This window comes from Catharus ustulatus, chromosome 32 (genome assembly GCF_009819885.2).
Source record: "Catharus ustulatus isolate bCatUst1 chromosome 32, bCatUst1.pri.v2, whole genome shotgun sequence".
NCBI classification, from domain to species: Eukaryota; Metazoa; Chordata; class Aves; order Passeriformes; family Turdidae; genus Catharus; species Catharus ustulatus.
Genome location: NC_046252.1, coordinates 1,179,164 through 1,199,240, shown reverse-complemented (window position 1 = coordinate 1,199,240; position 20,077 = coordinate 1,179,164). Strand labels below are relative to the sequence as shown.

Here is a 20,077-nt window from a genome sequence, read left to right as displayed (position 1 = left end):
GAACCTGAAACACCCCAATTCCTGTATCTGAAACATCCTGAATTCCTGAGCCTGAAACACTCTGAATTCCTGAGCCTGAAACAGCCCAATTCTGCACCTCAAACACCCTGAATTCCTGAGCCTGAAACAGCCCAATTCTGCACCTCAAACACCCTGAATTCCTGAGCCTGAAATGAATTCCTGAGCCTGAAACACCCTGAATTCCTGAACCTGGAACACCCCAATTCTGCACCTCAAACACCCTGAATTCCTGAGCCTGAAGTGAATTCCTGAACCTGAAACACTCAAATTCCTGAACCTGGGGGAAAAAAGGGGGAAAATTCCTGCACCTGAAACACCCTGAATTCCTGAGCCTGAAACATCCCAAATTCCTGAACCTGAAACACCCCAATTCTGCACCTCAAACACCCTGAATTCTTGAGCCTGAAATGAATTCCTGAACCTGAAACACCCCAAATTTCTGAACTTGAAACTCCCTGAATTCCTGAGCCTGAAACACTCTGAATTCCTGAACCTGAAACAACCCAATTACTGAACCTGAAACTCCCTGAATTCCTGAGCCTGAAACATCCTAAATTCCTGAAAGTGGGGGGAAAAGGGGGACAGCCTGAAACTCAAACACCCCAAATTCCTGAACCTGGGGGAAAAAGGGGGGAAATTCCTGAAACTCAAACACCCCGAATTCCTGAACCTGAAACACCCCAATTCCTGCATCTGAAACACCCTGAATTCCTGAACCTGGAACAGCCCAATTCCTGCATCTGAAACATCCTGAATTCCTGAGCCTGGGGGGAAAAGGGGGACAGCCTGAAACTCAAACACCCCAAATTTCTGAACTTGAAAGACCCTGAATTCCTGAACCTCAAACACCCTGAATTCCTGAAAGTGGGGGGAAAAGGGGGGACAGCCTGAACCTGAAACACCCCGAATTCCTGAACCTGAAACACTCTGAATTCCTGAGCCTGAAACACCCCAATTCTGCACCTCAAACACCCTGAATTCCTGAGCCTGAAACACCCCAATTCTACACCTGAAACAACATGAATTCCTGAACCTGGAACACCCCAAATTTCTGCACCTCAAACATCCTGAACCTCAAACATCCCAAATTCCTGCACCTGAAACATCCTGAATTCCTGAGCCTGAAACACCCTGAATTCCTGAACCTGAAACACCCCAAATTCCTGAACCTGAGTGCTGATTTTGGAGATCCCAGTGCTGATTTTGGAGGGGTCCCTGTTCCCTCAGGGAGGTCCCAGTGCTGATTTTGGGGGGTCCCAGTGCTGATCTGGGGGTCCCAGTGCTGATTTTGGGGGGTCCTGGTTTGGGGATCCCAGTGCTGATTTTGGAAGGGGGTCCCAGTGCTGGTTTTGGGGGTCCCAGTGCTGATTTTGGGGGGTCCTGGGAAGGGGGTCCCAGTGCTGATTTTGGGGGGGGTCCCAGTGCTGATTTGGGGGTCCCAGTGCTGATTTTGGGGGTCCCAGTGTTGATTTGGGGGTCCCAGTGCTGGTTTTGGGGTGGGGGGGGGGGGTGTCTCAGTGCTGATTTTGGGGGGTCCTGGGAAGGGGGTCCCAGTGCTAATTTTGGGGGGGGTCCCAGTGCTGATCTGAGGGTCCCAGTGCTGATTTTGGGGGGATCCCTGTTCCCTCAGGGGGGTCCCAGTGCTGATTTTGGGGGTCCTAGTGCTGATTTGAGGGTCCCAGTGTTGATTTGGGGATCCCTGTTCCCTCAGGGGAGTCCCAGTGTTGATTTTGGGGGGTCCTGGGGAGGGGGTCCCAGTGCTGATTTGGGGGGATCCCAGTGCTGATCTGGGGGTCCCAGTGCTGATTTGAGGGGGGTCCCTGTTCCCTCAGGGGAATCCCAGTGCTGATTTTGGGGGTCCCAGTGTTGATTTGGGGGTCCCTGTTCCCTCAGGGGGACCCAGTGCTGATTTTGGGGATCCCAGTGCTGGTTTTGAGGATCCCTGTTCCCTCAGGGGAGTCCCAGTGCTGATTATGGGGGTCCCAGTGCTGTTTTTGGGGTCCCTGGGGGGTCCCCACCTCGGTGCTGAAGGTGAGGTCGTAGCCCAGCGTGGACACGTCGTTCTCCAGCAGGTACACGAGGCCCTGGTAGAAGTGATAATCCTCGCTCTCCATGTCCGTGTACCTGGGGGCAAAAACGGGGTCAGGAACCGGGGGAGTCCCAAAAATGGGGTCAGGAATCATGGGGAGACCCAAAAACGGGGTCAGGAATCATGGGGAGATCCAAAAATGGGGTCAGGAACCAGGGGGAGACCCAAAAACGGGGTGAGGAACCAGGGGGAGACCCAAAAACGGGGTCAGGAACCAGGGGGAGACCCAAAAACGGGGTGAGAAATCAGAAGAAACCCAAAAATGGGGTGAGAAACCAGAGGGAGCCCCAAAAATGGGGTGAGACCCTGCAAGGAGCCCCAAAAATGGGGTCAGAAACCAGAGGGAGACCCAAAAATTGGGTGAGAAACCAGGGGGAGCCCCAAAAACTGGGTGAGAAACCAGGGGGAGATCCAAAAATGGGATGAGAAACTAAAGGGAGCATCAAAAATGGGGTCAGGAATTATGGGGAGACTCAAAAAAGGGGTCAGAGACCCTGCAAGGAGCCCCAAAACCGGGGTCAGACCCTGTTGAAGAGCCCAAAAAACAGTCAGACCCTCCCAGAGGTCCAGCACCCCACAAATGCAGTCTCAACCCCTCTAAGGGTGTCCAGCACCCCAAAAATGATTCCAAACCTTCTGAAGGGTCTCCAGCACCCCATAAATGGCTCTGGCACCCAATAAATACAGTCCCACACTCCCTCTTTAAAGGTGTCCAGCACCCCATAAATTACTCTGGCACCCCAAAAATGGCTCTGGCACCCCATAAGTGATTCCAAACCTTCTGAAGGGGCTCCAGCACCCCATAAATGCAGTCCCACCCTGTCTAAGAGTGACTCCAGCACCCCATAAATGATTCCAGCACCCCACAAACACAGTTCTACACTCCCTCTCTAAAGGTGCCCAGCACCCTATAAGTGACTCCAGCACCCCAAAAATGGCTCTGGCACCCCAAAAATGGCTCCAGCACCCCACAAACACAATCCTACAGCCCCCTCTAAGGGTGTCCAGCACCCCATAAGTGACTCCAAACCTTCTGAAGGGGCTCCAGCACCCCATAAATGCAGCCCCACCCTGTCTAAGAGTGACTCCAGCACCCCATAAATGGCTCCAGCACCCCATAAGTGATTCCAAACCTTCTGAAGGGGCTCCAGCACCCCATAAATTACTCTGACACCCCAGAAATGCAGTCCCACCCTGTCTAAGGGTGACTCCAGCACCCCAAAAATGGCTCCAGCACCCCTTAACCACAGTCCCACACTCCTCTAAGGGTGTCCAGCACCCAATAAATGACTTCTGGCATCCTGTGACTCTGACACCCCATAAATGGCTCCAGCACCCCACAAACACAGCTCCACACTCCCTCTCTAAAGGTGTCCAGCACCCTATAAATGACTCCAGCACCCCAAAAATGGCTCTGGTACCCCATAAATGACTCCAGCACCCCACAAACACAATCCTACAGCCCCCTCTAAGGGTGTCCAGCACCCCATAAGTGATTCCAAACCTTCTGAAGGGGTTCCAGCACCCCACAAATGACTCTGACACCCCATAAATGACTCCAGCACCCCACAAACACAGCTCCACACTCCCTCTCTAAAGGTGTCCAGCACCCTATAAATGACTCCAGCACCCCATAAATGACTCTGACACCCCAAAAATGACTCCAGCACCCCATAAATGCCATCCCACCCCCCCAGTAGCTCCCAGCCCCTCCGTGGCTCGCCCCTTACCGCACGGACTTGCCCAGGATGTGTTTGTAGAAGGAGCGGGTGAAGCAGCACTGCAGCACCCCAGAAATGGCTCTGGCACCCCAGAAATGACTCCAGCACCCCAAAAATGACTCCAGCACCCCAAAAATAGATCTAGCACCCCTTAAATGGCTCTGGCTCCCAACAAACACAGTCCCACACCCCATAAATGCAGTCCCACACCCCTCTAAGTATGTCCAGTGTCCCATAAGTGACTCCAAACCTTCTGAAGGGGCTCCAGCACCCCATAAATGACTCCAGCACCCCACAAACACAGTCCTACAGCCCCCTCTAAGGGTGTCCAGCACCCCATAAGTGACTCCAGCACCCCACAAACGCAGTCTCACACCCCTCTGAGGGGCTCCAGCACCCCACAAACACAGTCCCACACCCCTCTAAGGATGTCCAGCACCCCATAAGTGATTCCAAACCTTCTGAAGGGGCTCCAGCACCCCACAAACACAGCTCCACACTCCCTCTCTAAAGGTGTCCAGCACCCCATAAATGACTCTGGCACCCCAAAAATGGCTCTGGCACCCCATAAATGACTCTGGCACCCCAAAAATGGCTCTGGCACCCCATAAATGACTCCAGCCCCCCATAAATGCCATCCCACCCCCCTGTAGCTCCCAGCCCCTCCGTGGCTCGCCCCTTACCGCACGGACTTGCCCAGGATGTGTTTGTAGAAGGAGCGGGTGAAGCAGCACTGCAGCACCCCAAAAATGACTCCAGTACCCCAAAAACAGATCTAGCACCCCATAAATGACTCGGGCTCCAAATAAACACAGTCTCACACCCCATAAATGCAGTCCCACACCCCTCTAAGGATGTCCAGTGTCCCAGAAGTGACTCCAAACCTTCTGAAGAGACTCCAGCACCCCACAAACACAGTCCCACACCCTTCTAAGGATGTCCAGCACCCCATAAGTGACTCCAAACCTTCTGAAGGGGCTCCAGCAGCCCATAAATGGTTCTGACACCCCATCAATAACTCCAGCACCCCAAAAATGGCTCTGGCTCCCAACACACACAGTCCCATGCCCCTGTCAGGGTGTCCAGCACCCCATCAATGATTCCAAACCTCCTGAATGGGCTCCAGCACCCCACAAATGGCTCCAGCACCCCCAAAACACAGCTCCACACTCCCTCTCTAAAGGTGTCCAGCACCCCATAAATGGCTCTGACACCCCAAAAATGGCTCTGACACCCCAAAAATGACTCCAGCACCCCACAAACACAATCCTACAGCCCCCTCTAAGGGTGTCCAGCACCCCATAAGTGATTCCAAACCTTCTGAAGGGGACTCCAGCACCCAATAAGCACAGTCCCACACCCCATAAACACAGTTCCACACCCCTCTAAGGATGTCCAGCACCCCATAAGTGACTCTGACACCCCATCAATAACTCCAGCACCCCAAAAATGGCTCTGGTTCCCAACACACACAGTCCCATGCCCCTGTCAGGGTGTCCAGCACCCCATCAATGATTCCAAACCTCCTGAAGGGGCTCCAGCACCCCATAAATGACTCCAGCACCCCCAAAACACAGCTCCACACTCCCTCTCTAAAGGTGTCCAGCACCCCATAAGTGACTCTGGCACCCCATAAATGCCATCCCACCCCCCTGTAGCTCCCAGCCCCGCCGTGGCTCGCCCCTTACCGCACGGACTTGCCCAGGATGTGTTTGTAGAAGGAGCGGGTGAAGTAGCACTGCAGCACCCCAAAAATGGCTCTGACACCCCTTAAACACAGTCCCACACCCCATAAATGCAGTCCCACACCCCTCTAAGGGTGTCCAGCACTCCATAAATGATTCCAAACCTTTTGAAGGGGTTCCAGCACCCCAAAAATTACTCCAGCACCCCATAAATGCAGTCCCACCCTGTCTAAGAGTGACTCCAGTACCCCAAAAATGGCTCTGGCACCCCAAAAATGACTCCAGTACCCCACAAACACAATCCTACAGCCCCCTCTAAGGGTGTCCAGCACCCCATAAGTGACTCCAAACCTTTTGAGTGGGTTCCAGTACCCCATAAATGGTTCTGACACCCCATAAATGGCTCCAGCACCCCACAAACACAGTTCCACACTCCCTCTCTAAAGGTGTCCAGCACCCCATAAATGACTCTGACACCCCATAAATGACTCCAGCACCCCATAAATGCCATCCCACCCCCCTGTGGCTCCCAGCCCCTCCGTGGCTTGCCCCTTACCGCACGGACTTGCCCAGGATGTGTTTGTAGAAGGAGCGGGTGAAGCAGCACTGCAGCACCCCAAAAATGGCTCTGGCACCCCATAAATGACTCCAGCACCCCATAAATGCAGTCCCACCCTGTCTAAGAGTGACTCCAGCACTCCAAAAATGGCTCCAGCACCCCTTAACCACAGTCCCACACCCCTCTAAGGATGTCCAGCACCCTATAAGTGATTCCAAACCTTTTGAAGGGGCTCCAGCATCCCATAAATGACTTCTGGCATCCTGTAAGTGACTCTGACACCCCATAAATGACTCCAGCACCCCACAAACACAGTTCTACACTCCCTCTCTAAAGGTGTCCAGCACCCTATAAGTGACTCCAGCACCCCAAAAATGGCTCTGGTACCCCATAAATGACTCCAGCACCCCACAAACACAATCCTACAGCCCCCTCTAAGGGTGTCCAGCACCCCATAAGTGATTCCAAACCTTCTGAAGGGGCTCCAGAAACCCACAAGTGACCCTGGCTCCCCATAAATGACTCCAGCACTCCACAAACGCAGTCTCACACTCCCTCTCTAAAGATGTCCAGCACCCCAAAAATGACTCCAGCACCCCAAAAATGACTCCAGCACCCCAGAAATGGCTCCAGCACCCCACAAACACAGCTCCACACTCCCTCTCTAAAGGTGTCCAGCACCCCATAAGTGACTCCAGCACCCCAAAAATGGCTCTGGCTCCCAACACACAGTCCCATGCCCCTCTCAGGGTGTCCAGCTCCCCATCAATGATTCCAAACCTCCTGAAGGGGCTCCAGCACCCCATAAATGACTCCAGCACCCCATAAATGACTCCAGCACCCCACAAACACAGCTCCACACTCCCCCTCTAAAGGTGTCCAGCACCTTATAAATGACTCCAGCACCCCATAAATGGCTCTGACACCCCATAAATGACTCCAGCACCCCATAAATGACTTCCACACCCCATAAATGCCATCCCACCCCCCTGTGGCTCCCAGCCCCGCCGTGGCTCGCCCCTTACCGCACGGACTTGCCCAGGATGTGTTTGTAGAAGGAGCGGGTGAAGTAGCACTGCAGCACCCCAGAAATGGCTCTGGCACCCCATAAATGACTCCAGTACCCCAAAAAATGTCTCTGGCTCCCAACACACACAGTCCCATGCCCCTCTCAGGGTGTCCAGCACCCCATCAATGATTCCAAACCTCCTGAAGGGGTTTTGGCACTCCAAAAATGCCTCCAGCACCCTCAAAACACAGTTCCATACTCCTTCTCTAAGGGTGTCCAGCACCCCATAAGTGATTCCAAACCTTCTGAAGGGGCTCCAGCACCCCATAAATGGCTCTGGCACCCCATAAATGACTCCAGCACCCCACAAACACAATCCTACAGCCCCCTCTAAGGGTGTCCAGCACCCCATAAGTGACTCCAGCACTCCAAAAACGGCTCTGGCTCCCCACAAACACAGTCTCACACCTGTCTGAGGGTGTTCAGCAACCCCTAATCACAATCCCACACCCCATAAATGCAGTCTCACACCCCTCTAAGGACGTTCAGCACCCCATAAGTGATTCCAAACCTTCTGAATGGGTTCCAGCACCCCACAAACACAGCTCCACACTCCCTCTCTAAAGGTGTCCAGCACCCCAAAAATGACTCTGACACCCCAAAAATGACTCCAGCCCCCCATAAATGCCATCCCACCCCCCTGTAGCTCCCAGCCCCTCCAAGACTCGCCCCTTACCGCACGGACTTGCCCAGGATGTGTTTGTAGAAGGAGTGGGTGAAGCAGCACTGCAGCACCCCAAAAATGGCTCTGACACCCCAAAAATGGCTCTGGCACCCCATAAATGACTCCAGCACCCCAAAGATGACTCCAGCACCCCATAAATGCAGACCCACCCTAAGGGTGACTCCAGCACCCCAAAAATGGCTCTGGCACCCCTTAACCACGGTCCCACACCCCTCTAAGGGTGTCCAGCACCCCATAAGTGATTCCAAACCTTTTGAAGGGGCTCCAGCACCCCAGAAATGACTTCTGGCATCCTGTAAGTGACTCTGACACCCCATAAATGACTCCAGCACCCCATAAATGACTCCAGCACCCCAGAAATGGTTCCAGCACCCCACAAACACAGTTCTACACTCCCTCTTTAAAGGTGTCCAGCACCCTATAAGTGACTCCAGCGCCCCAAAAATGGCTCTGGCACCCCAGAAATGGCTCCAGCACCCCACAAACACAATCCTACAGCCCCCTCTAAGGGTGTCCAGCACCCCATAAGTGATTCCAAACCTCCTGAAGGGGCTCCAGCACCCCATAAATATATCTAGTACCCCATAAATGGCTCTGGCTCCCAATAAGCACAGTCCCACACCCCATAAATGCAGTCCCACACCCCTCTAAGGGTGTTCAGCACCACGTAAGTGACTCCAAACCTCCTGAAGGGGCTCCAGCACTCCATAAATGCAGTCCCACCCTGTGTAAGAGTGACTCCAGCACCCCAAAAATGGCTCCAGCACCCCTTAACCACAGTCCCACACCCCTCTAAGCGTGTCCAGTACCCCATAAGTGATTCCAAACCTTCTGAAGGGGCTCCAGCACCCCAGAAATGACTTCTGGCATCTTGTAAGTGACTCTGACATCCCATAAATGACTCCAGCACCCCACAAACACAGTTCCACACTCCCTCTCTAATGGTGTCCAGCACCCTATAAATGACTCCAGCACCCCAAAGATGACGCCAGCACCCCATAAATGCAGTCCCACCCTGTGTAAGAGTGACTCCAGCACCCCAAAAATGGCTCCAGCACCCCTTAACCACAGTCCCACACTCCTCTAAGGGTGTTCAGCACCCCATAAGTGATTCCAAACCTTTTGAAGGGGCTCCAGCACCCCATAAATGACTTCTGGCATCCTGTGACTCTGACACCCCATAAATGACTCCAGCACCCCAAAAATGGCTCCAGCACCCCACAAACACAGTTCTACACTCCCTCTCTACAGGTGTCCAGTACCCCATAAGTGACTCCAGCACCCCAAAAATGGCTCTGGCACCCCAAAAATGGCTCTGGCTCCCAACACACACAGTCCCATGCCCCTCTCAGGATGTCCAGCACCCCATAAGTGACTCCAAACCTTCTGAAGGGGCTTCAGCACCCCACAAACACAGCTCCACACTCCCTCTCTAAAGGTGTCCAGCACCCCATAAATTACTCTGGCACCCCAAAAATGGCTCTGGCACCCTATAAATGACTCTGCTCCCCCTAAACCCCCCTCAATGCCTCCCATGGCTCGCCCCTTACCGCACGGACTTGCCCAGGATGTGTTTGTAGAAGGAGCGGGTGAAGTAGCACTGCAGCACCCCAGAAATGGCTCTGGCACCCCATAAATGACTCCAGCACCCCAAAAATGACTCCAGCACCCCATAAATGCCATCCCACCCCCCTGTGGCTCCCAGCCCCTCCGTGGCTCGCCCCTTACCGCACGGACTTGCCCAGGATGTGTTTGTAGAAGGAGCGGGTGAAGTAGCACTGCAGCACCCCAAAAATGGCTCTGACACCCCATAAATGACTCCAGCATCCCAGAAATGACTCCAGCACCCCAAAAATAGATCTAGCACCCCTTAAATGGCTCTGGCTCCCAAGAAACACAGTCCCACACCCCATAACTGCAGTCCCACACCCCTCTGAAGATGTTCAGCACTCCGTAAGTGACTCCAAACCTTTTGAAGGGGCTCCAGCACCCCATAAATGCAGTCCCATCCTGTTTAAGGGTGACTCCAGCACCCCAAAAATGGCTCCAGCACCCCTTAACCACAGTCCCACACCCCTCTAAGGGTGTCCAGCACCCCATAAATGATTCCAAACTTTTTGAAGGGGCTCCAGCACCCCAGAAATGACTTCTGGCATCCTGTAAGTGACTCTGACACCCCATAAAGGACTCCAGCACCCCACAAACACAGTTCTACACTCCCTCTCTAAAGGTGTCCAGCACCCTATAAGTGACTCCAGCACCCCAAAAATGACTTTGGCACCCCTCAAACCCACTCCCACCCCCCTGTGGCTCCCAGCCCCGCCGTGGCTCGCCCCTTACCGCACGGACTTGCCCAGGATGTGTTTGTAGAAGGAGCGGGTGGAGCAGCACTGCAGCACCCCAAAGATGGCTCTGGTACCCCATAAATGATTCCAGCACCCCAAAAAATGTCTCTGGCTCCCAACACACACAGTCCCATGCCCCTGTCAGGGTGTCCAGCACCCCATCAATGATTCCAAACCTCCTGAAGGGGCTCCAGTACCCCATAAATGACTCCAGCACCCCCAAAACACAGCTCCACACTCCCCCTCTAAAGGTGTCCAGCACCCCATAAATTACTCTGGCACCCCAAAAATGGCTCTGGCTTCCCACAAACGCAGTCTCACACCCCTCTGAGGGGCTCCAGCACCCCATAAATGACTCCAGCACCCCATAAATGCCATCCCACCCCGCTGTAGCTCCCAGCCCCTCCGTGGCTCGCCCCTTACCGCACGGACTTGCCCAGGATGTGTTTGTAGAAGGAGTGGGTGAAGCAGCACTGCAGCACCCCAAAAATGGCTCTGGCACCCCATAAATGACTCCAGCACCCCAAAGATGACGCCAGCACCCCATAAATGCAGTCCCACCCTGTGTAAGAGTGACTCCAGCACCCCAAAAATGGCTCCAGCACCCCTTAACCACAGTCCCACACTCCTCTAAGGGTGTCCAGCACCCCATAAGTGACTCCAAACCTTCTGACGGGGCTCCAGAACCCCACAAGTGACCCTGGCACCCCACAAACGCAGTCTCACATCCTCCTCTGAGGATGTCCAGCACCCCAAAAACAACTCCAGCACCCCGAAAATGACTCCAGCACCCCATAAATGCAGTCTCACACCCCTCTGAGGATGTCCAGCACCTCCTAATCACAATCCCACACCCCTCTAAGGGTGTTCAGCACCCCATAAATGATTCCAAACCTTCTGAAGGGGCTCCAGCACCCCATAAATGACTCCAGCACCCCACAAACACAGTTCCACACTCCGTCTCTAAAGGTGTCCAGCACCCTATAAATGACTCCAGCACCCCAAAAATGGCTCTGACACCCCATAAGTGACTCTGACACCCCATAAATGACTCCAGCACCCCATAAATGCCATCCCACCCCCCCTGTGGCTCCCAGCCCCTCCGTGGCTCGCCCCTTACCGCACGGACTTGCCCAGGATGTGTTTGTAGAAGGAGCGGGTGGAGCAGCACTGCAGCACCCCAAAAATGGCTCTGGCACCCCATAAATGACTCCAGCACCCCAAAAAATGTCTCTGGCTCCCAACACACACAGTCCCATGCCCCTGTCAGGGTGTCCAGCACCCCATCAATGATTCCAAACCTCCTGAAGGGGTTTTGGCACTCCAAAAATGCCTCCAGCACCCCCAAAACACAGTTCCATACTCCCTCTCCAAAGGTGTCCAGCACCCCATAAGTGACTCCAAACCTTCTGAAGGGGCTCCAGCACCCCATAAATGACTCCAGCACCCCACAAACGCAGCTCCACACTCCCTCTCTAAAGGTGTCCAGCACCCTATAAATGACTCCAGCACCCCCTCAATGCCTCCCATGGCTCGCCCCTTACCGCACGGACTTGCCCAGGATGTGTTTGTAGAAGGAGCGGGTGAAGCAGCACTGCAGCACCCCAAAAATGGCTCTGACACCCCATAAATGACTCCAGCACCCCATAAATGCCATCCCACCCCCCCTGTGGCTCCCAGCCCACCGTGGCTCGCCCCTTACCGCACGGACTTGCCCAGGATGTGTTTGTAGAAGGAGCGGGTGAAGTAGCACTCCAGCAGCCGGTTGTCGTACACGGCCTTGGCCACGATCCTGCCCACGAACTTGAAGTAGCTCAGGTGGTTGGGGTTGCAGTGGGACGAGGGGTTGATGGTGTAGGTGACGCGGTCGCCGGGCGAGGTGCGGAACAGGGCGTACATGGGGTTGAACATCTCGCGGGAGATGATCATGTACCACTCCCGCAGCAGCCCCCCGGCGTCCTGGCCCTCCTCGCCCTCGAACACGATGTACCTGAGGGACAGGAGGGGGTGGTGAGGGAGGATGAAGGTGTTTTGGGTGTCCCAGGGGGTGTTTTGGGTGTCCCAGGGGTGTTTTGAGGGGGGTTTGAGGAGGGTCTGGGGGTGTTTTGGGTGTCCCAGGGGGTGCTCTGGGTGTCTCAGGGGGTGTTTTGAGGAGGGTCAGGAGGTGTTCTGGGTGTCCTGGGGGTGTTTTGGGGGATTTGGAGAAGGGTCTGGGGGTGTTTTGGGTGTCCCATGGGGTGCTCCAGGTGTCCCAGGGGTGTTTAGGGGGGTTTGAGGAGGGTCTGGGCGTGTTTTGGGTGTCTGTGGGGGTGTTTTGGGTGTCCCAGGGGTGTTCCAGGTGTCCCAGGGGTATTTAGTGGGGGGGGTTGAGAAGGTTCTGGAGGTGTGTTGGTTGTCCTGGAGGTCCCAGGGGGTGTTTTGAGGGGGTTTGAAGAGGGTCTGGGGGTGTTTCGGGTGTCCCAGGAGTGTTCTGGGTGTCCTGGGGGTGTTCTGGATGTCCCAGGGGTATTTTGAGGGGGGTTTGAGGAGGGTCTGGGAGTATTTTCGGTACCCAGGGGGTGTTTTGAGGGGGGTTTGAGAAGGGTCTGGGGTTGTTTTGGGTGTCCCAGGGGTTGTTTTGAGGGGGTTTCAGGATGGTCTGGGGGTGTTCTGGGTGTCCTGAGGGTCCTAGAGGTGTTTGGGGGGGGTTTAAGGAGGATCTGGGGGTGTTTTGGGTGTCCCAGGGGGGGTATGAGGAGAGTTTGAGGAGGGTCAGGAGGTGTTTGTGGGGCTGGAGAGGTGTTCTGGGTGTCTCAGGTCTGTTTTGGGTGTCCTGAGGGTGTTTTGAAGGGGTTTGAGGAGAGTCTGAGAGTGTTCTGGGTGTCCTCGGAGTGTTTTGGGTGTCCCAGATGTCCCAGGGGATGTTTAGGGAGGGTTTAAGGACGATCTGGGGGTGTTCTGGGTATCCTGGGGGTGTTTTGGGTGTCTTGGGGGTGTTTTGAGGGGGTTTGAGGAGGGTCTGGAGGTGTTTTGGGTGTCCCAGGGATGTTTTGTGGGGGGTTTGAGGAGGGTCTGAGGCTGTTCTGGCTGTCCCAGGGAGTGTTTTGGGTGTTCTGGGTGTCCTGGTCGTGTTTTGGGTGTCCCAGGGGTGTTCTGGGTGTCCCAGGGGGTATTCCAGATGTCCCAGGAGGTGTTCTGGGTGTCCTGGTGGTGTTTTGGGTGTCCCAGTGGGTGTTCCAGGTGTCCCAGGAAGTGTTTTGGCTGTCCTAGAAGTGTTTTGGGTGTCCCAGGGGTATTTTGAGGAGGGTCTTGGGATGTTTTGGGTGTCTTGGGGTGTTTTTAGGGGGTTTATGGAGGGTCTGAGGGTATTTTGGGTGTCCCACGGGTGTTTTGAGGGAGGTTTGAGGAGGGTCTGGGGGTGTTCTGGGTGTCCTCGGAGTGTTTTGGGTGTCCCGGGGTGTTCAGGGTGGGGTTGAGGAGGGTCTGAGTGTCTTTTGGGTGTCCTGGAGCTGTCCTGGGAGTCCCAGTGCGGGTTTGAGGAGAGTCTGAAGAGGGTGTTGTGGGGCTGGAGAGGTATTCTGGGTGTCCTGAGGGTGTTTTAGAGGGGTTTGAGGAGGGTCTGGGGGTGTTTTGGGTGTCCCAGAGGGTGTTTTGGGTGTCCCAGGGGTGTTCTGAGTGTCCCAGAGGGTGTTCCAGGTGTCCCAGGGGGTGTTTAGGGGAGGTTTATGGAGGGTCTGGGGCTGTTCTGGGTGTCCCAGGTGTGTTTTGGGTACCCTGGGGGTGTTTTGGGGGATTTGGAGAAGGGTCTGGGAGTGTTTTGGATGTCCCAGGGGGTGTTCTGGGTGTCCCAGGGTGTTTTCCAGGTGTCCCAGGAGGTATTTTGGGTGTCCTGGGTATCCCAGGGGGTGTTTTGGGTGTCCTGGAGGTGTTTTGGGTGTCCCAGGGGATGTTATGAGGGGGGTTTGAGGAGGGTCTAGGGATGTTCTGGGGGACATTTTGGGTATCCTAGGGGCTATTTCAGGTATCCCAGGGGACATTTTGGGTACCCAGGGGACATTTCGGGGTTCCCAAGAGATATTTTGGGAATTCTGAGTATCCTGAGGGATATTTTGGGTACCCAGGGGACATTTTGGGGTTCCCAGAGGACATTTCGGGGTTCCCAAGAAATATTTTGGGAATTTTGAGTATCCCGAGGGACATTTTGGGTATCCCAGAGGACATTTTGGAGTGCCCAGGGGACATTTTTGGTACCCAGGGGACATTTCGGGGTTCCCAAGAGATATTTTGGGAATTTTGAGTATCCTGAGGGATATTTTGGGTACCCAGAGGACATTTCAGGGCTCCCAGGGGACATTCTGGAGCTCCCAGTGGACATTTCAGGTATCCCAGGAGACATTCTGGTGTTCCCAGGGGACATCTCGGGGTTCCCAGTGAACATTTCAGGGTTCCCAGGGGATATTTTGGGTACCCAGGGGACATTTCGGGGTTCCCAAGAAATATTTTGGGAATTTTGAGTATCCCGAGGGACATTTTGGGTATCCCAGCGGACATTTTGGAGTGCCCAGGGGACATTTCGGGGTTCCCAGGGGACATTCTGGTGTTCCCAGGGGACATTTTGGGGTTCCCAGAGGACATTTCGGGGTTCCCAAGAGATATTTTGGGAATTTTGAGTATCCTGAGGGATATTTTGGGTACCCAGGGGACATTCTGGGTATCCTAGGGGACATTTTGGGGTTTCCAGGGGACATTCTGGGGCTCCCAGGGGACATTTCAAGGTTCCCAAGGGACATTTCAGGTATCCCAGGAGACATTTTGGGTACCCAGGGGACATTTTGGGACTCCCAGTGGACATTTCAGGGCTCCCAGGGGACATTTCGGGGTTCTCAGCGGACATTTCAGGGCTCCCAGGGGACATTTTGGGTATCCTAGGGGACATTTCAGGGCTCCCAGGGGACATTTTGGGTACCCAGGGGACATTTCAGGGCTCCCAGGGGACATTTCAGGGCTCCCAGGGGACATTTCAGGGCTCCCAGGGGACATTTGAGGTGTCTCACAGGCGGTTCTTCATCTCCTCGGGCGATTTGCGGTGCAGCTCCCGGTAGGAATCCTCGAAGACGTGATCGCGCCGCACGTGCACGGCCATGTCCTCCTTGCGCAGCCCCTCGTCCAGGCGCTCCAGCTCCTGCCTGAAATACCTGAGCACGGCCCCACAGGGGTGTCAGGGCTGTGGGACCCTGGGGACAGCCCCAAACCCCCCTGGGGGGACCCTGGCTTGGGTTACAACACAGGATGGGATCAAAGTATCGATCCTAGAGATATCTCCATGGGACATATTCTGTTAATGGCCAAATTTTATAAAGCAGTGGTGTTTATTTCCAAAGGAGATATTCTCTGTTAATGGCCAAATTTTATAAACCAGCTGGGGCACTATTCTTTATTTCCAAAGGGGATATTCTCTGTTAATGGCCATAATTTATAAACCAGTTGGTGTTCTTTATTTCCAAAGGGATATCTCCTGTTAATGGCCAAATTTTACAAACCATGTGGGGCAGTGATCCTGATCTCTGTGGGAGATATTCTGTTAATGGGCAAATTTATAAACCAGGTGGTGTTTATTTCCAAAGGAGATATTCTCTGTTCATGGCCAAATTGTATAAACCAGCTGGGGCACTGCTCTTTATTTCCAAAGGAGATATTCTCTGTTAAAGGAGATATTTTATAAATCAGCTGGGGCAGTGTTCTTTATTTCCAAAGGAGATATTCTCTGTTCATGGCCATAATTTATAAACCAGGTGGGGCAGTGTTCTTTATTTCCAAAGGGGATATTTTCTGTTAATGGCCATGTTTTATAAACCAGGCAGGGCAGTGTTCTTTATCTCCAAAAGGGACATCTCCTGTTAATGGAGATATTTTATAAAACAGCTGGGGCAGTGTTCTTTATTTCCAAAGGAGATGTTCTCTGTTAATGGCCAAATTTTATAAACCAGGTGGTTTTCTTTATTTCCAAAGGGATATCTCCTGTTAATGGAGATATTTTATAAACCAGGTGGTGTTCTTTATTTCCAAAAGGATATCTGCTGTTAATGGAAATATTTTATAAACCAGCTGGGGCACTATTCTTTATTTCCAAAGGGGATATTTTCTGTTAATGGCCATAATTTATAAACCAGCTGGGGCATTGTTCTTTATTTCCAAAGGGGATATTTTCTGTTAATGGTCATATTTTATAAACCAGCTGGGGCAATGTTTTTTATTTCCAAAGGAGATATTCTCTGTTAAAGGAGATATTTTATAAATCAGCTGAGGCAATGTTCTTTATTTCCAAAGGAGATATTCTCTGTTAATGGCCATAATTTATAAACCAGTTGGTGTTCTTTATTTCCAAAAGGGATATCTCCTGTTAATGGTCAAATTTTATAAACCAGCTGGGGCAGAGTTCTTTATTTCAAAAGGAGATATTCTCTGTTAATGACCATATTTTATAAACCAGGTGGTGTTCTTTATCTCCAAAGGAGATATTCTCTGTTAATGGCCATATTTTATAAACCAGTTGGGGCAGAGTTCTTTATCTAATGGGATATCTCCTGTTAATGGCCATAATTTATAAACCAGGTGGTTTTCTTTATTTCCAAAGGGATATCTCCTGTTAATGGCCAAATTTTATAAACCAGCTGGGGCAGAGTTCTTTATCTAATGGGATCTCTCCTGTTCATGGTCATAATTTATAAACCAGGTGGTGTTCTTTATCTCCAAAGGGATATCTCCTGTTAATGGAAATATTTTATAAACCAGGTGGGGCAGTGCTCTTTATCTAATGGAATATTCTCTGTTCATGGCCATATTTTATAAACCAGCTGGGGCACTATTCTTTATTTCCAAAGGGGATATTTTCTGTTAATGGTCATATTTTATAAACCAGCTGGGGCAATGTTTTTTATTTCCAAAGGGAATATCTCCTGTTAATTAATGGCCATATTTTATAAACCAGCTGGGGCAGTGCTCTTTATCTCCAAAGGGAGTATCTCCTGTTAGTGGCCATATTTTATAAACCAGGTGTTCTTTACTTCTAAAGGAAATATTCTCTGTTAATGGTCATGTTTTATAAACCAGGCAGGGCATTGTTCTTTATCTTTCCACACCCCATCCTTCCTCCAGGAGTTATCTCCTGCTCATGGCCACTGAGTCCCACTGTGGCACTGATAAAATTACTGCATCCCATTGGGAGTTGCTCCAGCCAGGGGGACAAGCCAAACCTTTCCTACCTAGATAAAAACAGATTTTGGAACACCAAGGTGCCTTTTTTTCCACTGGATTTCAGAGGGGAAAAACATCATCAAACTGCACCTTGTACAGGAGCACTGCTCCAACTGAACCACATCTGTCACTACCAAAGGACCACAGCCACAATTTAATGGGACTGCTGCCAACACCTTGACAGGGTGTCAGGTTGTGCTCTGACTTTGTCAGCGTCTGGAGTTTGTTTTTTTGCAGTGCTGTATTTCTATTTTAATTTCCCTAGTAAAGAACTGTTATTCCTATTCCCGTATCTTTGCCTGACAGCCCCTTGATTTCAAAATTACAGTAATTTCACCATTATAAGCTGCACCATTTTGACTAAAATTTTGGTCCGAACCCGGAAGTGCGGCTTATAATCAGGTGCGGCTTATATATGGACAGAGAATGAAAAGTTGCTGTTCTAGTTTGGAGGACAGGTGTCTGCTGAGAAAGGCAGGAACTTCTCTTTGAAATGGAGAATGTAAACCCCCTCTCTCCAAATTATTATAATTTGGAAAACAAGGGGCTTTCAGGCAAAAATATGGGAATTAGGAATAACAGTTATTTTCTAGGGAAATCAAAATAGAAATACAGTACTACAAAGAACAAACCCCAAACCCTGACACAGTCAGATACAACCTGACACCCATCAGGCAGGGTGTTGGCAGCAGTTTAAATAGTGATTAAATAGTGGCTGTAGTCCTTTTGTAGTGACAGATGTGGCTCAGCTGGAGCAGTGCTCCTGTACAAGGTGCAGTTTCCCTCCGGAGCTCCAGTGGTGATGTGGAGAAATCTGATTTTTCCTCTGGAGTCCAGTGGAGAAAGGGGCTCCCTTAATGTCCCAAAACCTCTGTTTTTATCTTGGTAAGAAATGTTGGGCCATTCCCCCTGGCTGGAGCAACTCCCGATGGGATGCAGTAATTTTATCAGTCCCACAGTGGGACTCAATGGCCATGAGCAGAAAATGACTGGCTGGAGGAAGGATGGGGTGTGAAAAGATAAAGAACAATGCCCTGCCTGGTTTATAAAACATGGCCATGAACAGGAAATATCCCATGGAGATAAAGAACAATGCCCTACCTGGTTTATAAAATTTGGCCATTAACAGGAGATATCCCCACAAAGATAAAGAACAATGCCCTGCCTGGTTTATAAAACATGGCCATTAACAGGAGATATCCCATGAGATAAAGAACACTGCCCTGCCTGGTTTATAAACCATGGCCATTAACAGGAGATATCCCCACAAAGATAAAGAACAATGCCCTGCCTGGTTTATAAAATTTGGCCATGAACAGAGAATATCCCATGGAGATAAAGAACAATGCCCTGCCTGGTTTATAAAATTTGGCCATGAACAGAGAATATCCCATGGAGATAAAGAACACTGTCCCGCCTGGTTTATAAAACATGGTCATGAACAGCAGATATCCCCACAGAGATAAAGAACAATGCCCTGCCTGGTTTCAATGGATGGCCCATTAACACATTATCTGCCATTGAGATAAGGATCACTGTCCCCACCCTCAACAGATGGTGGTAGAATTTATACCTTTTATCACACTCTGTATTGTAACCTGCGGTTTATAATCAGGTGCGGTTTATATATGGACAAAAAGACAAAAAGTTGTTGAAACCCACAAGTGCGGCTTATACTCAGTGCAGCTTATAATCGTGAAATTACTGTATAATAATTTAGAGGGAGGGGATTTACATTCTCCACTCCCCCCAGAGCAGGAGAGCCCCCCCAGCCCCCTCACTTGCGCTTGACGTCGAAGTCCAGCACGCGGATGTAGTCGACCAGCACGGCGAAGGGGCCGTCGGCCAGGTGCGTGGTGGACTGGCGCAGGATCTGGTTCAGCACCGTCCGGTGGGTCTCTGGGGGGGGAAAAAGGGTTTGGAGGGGTGAAAAAGGGGTTTGGAAAGGGGAAAAGGGGTTTGGAGGGGGGAAAAGGGGGTTGGAGGGGGGAAAAAGGGGTTTGGAGGGGGGAAAAAGGGGTTTGGGGTGTCCTTAAATGGGGAAAAAAGGGGTTTGGGGATGTCCTAAAATGGGGGGGAAAGGGGTTTGGGGGTGTTCTTAAATAGAGGAAAAAAAAAGGGGTTTGGAGGGGGGAAAAGGGGTTTGGAGGGGGGGAAAAAAGGGGTTTGGAGGGGTGAAAAGGGATTTGGAGGGGGGAAAAGGGGTTTGGAGGGGGGGAAAAGGAGTTTGGAGGGGGGAAAAAGGGGTTTGGGGTGTTCTTATATAGGGGAAAAGGGTTTGAGGTGTTCTTAAATAGGAGGGGGGGAAAGGGTTTGGGGTGTCCTAAAATGAGGGAAAAAGGGGTTTGGGGGTGTTCTTAAATAGGGGGGAAAGGGTTTGGGGGTGTCTTCAAATGGGGGAAAAGGGTTTGAGGGTGTTCTTATATAGGGGAGGAAAAAAGGGGTTTGGAGGGGGGAAAAAAGGGGTTTGGGGGGTGTCCTAAAATGGGGGAAAAGGGGTTTGGGGGTGTTCTTAAATAGGGGGGAAAAAAAAGAGGTTTGGAGGGGGAAAAAGGGGTTTGGGGTGTCCTTAAATGGGGAAAAAAGGGGTTTGGGGATGTCCTAAAATGGGGGGGAAAGGGGTTTGGGGGTGTTCTTAAATAGAGGAAAAAAAAAGGGGTTTGGAGGGGG

At 51.9% G+C, this 20,077-nt stretch overlaps 1 protein-coding gene across 1 annotated transcript in view; it reads right to left on the bottom strand.

Annotated features, from left to right (window-relative positions):
• Window positions 1-20,077, bottom strand: part of HUWE1 (HECT, UBA and WWE domain containing E3 ubiquitin protein ligase 1) — a 168,024-nt gene that overhangs the window by 6,355 nt on the left and 141,592 nt on the right. Inside the window, 4 exon segments of the mRNA XM_033083465.1 lie at window positions 2,040-2,145; window positions 11,877-12,164; window positions 15,208-15,348; window positions 19,189-19,306. Coding sequence (XP_032939356.1) covers window positions 2,040-2,145; window positions 11,877-12,164; window positions 15,208-15,348; window positions 19,189-19,306 — 653 coding nt within the window.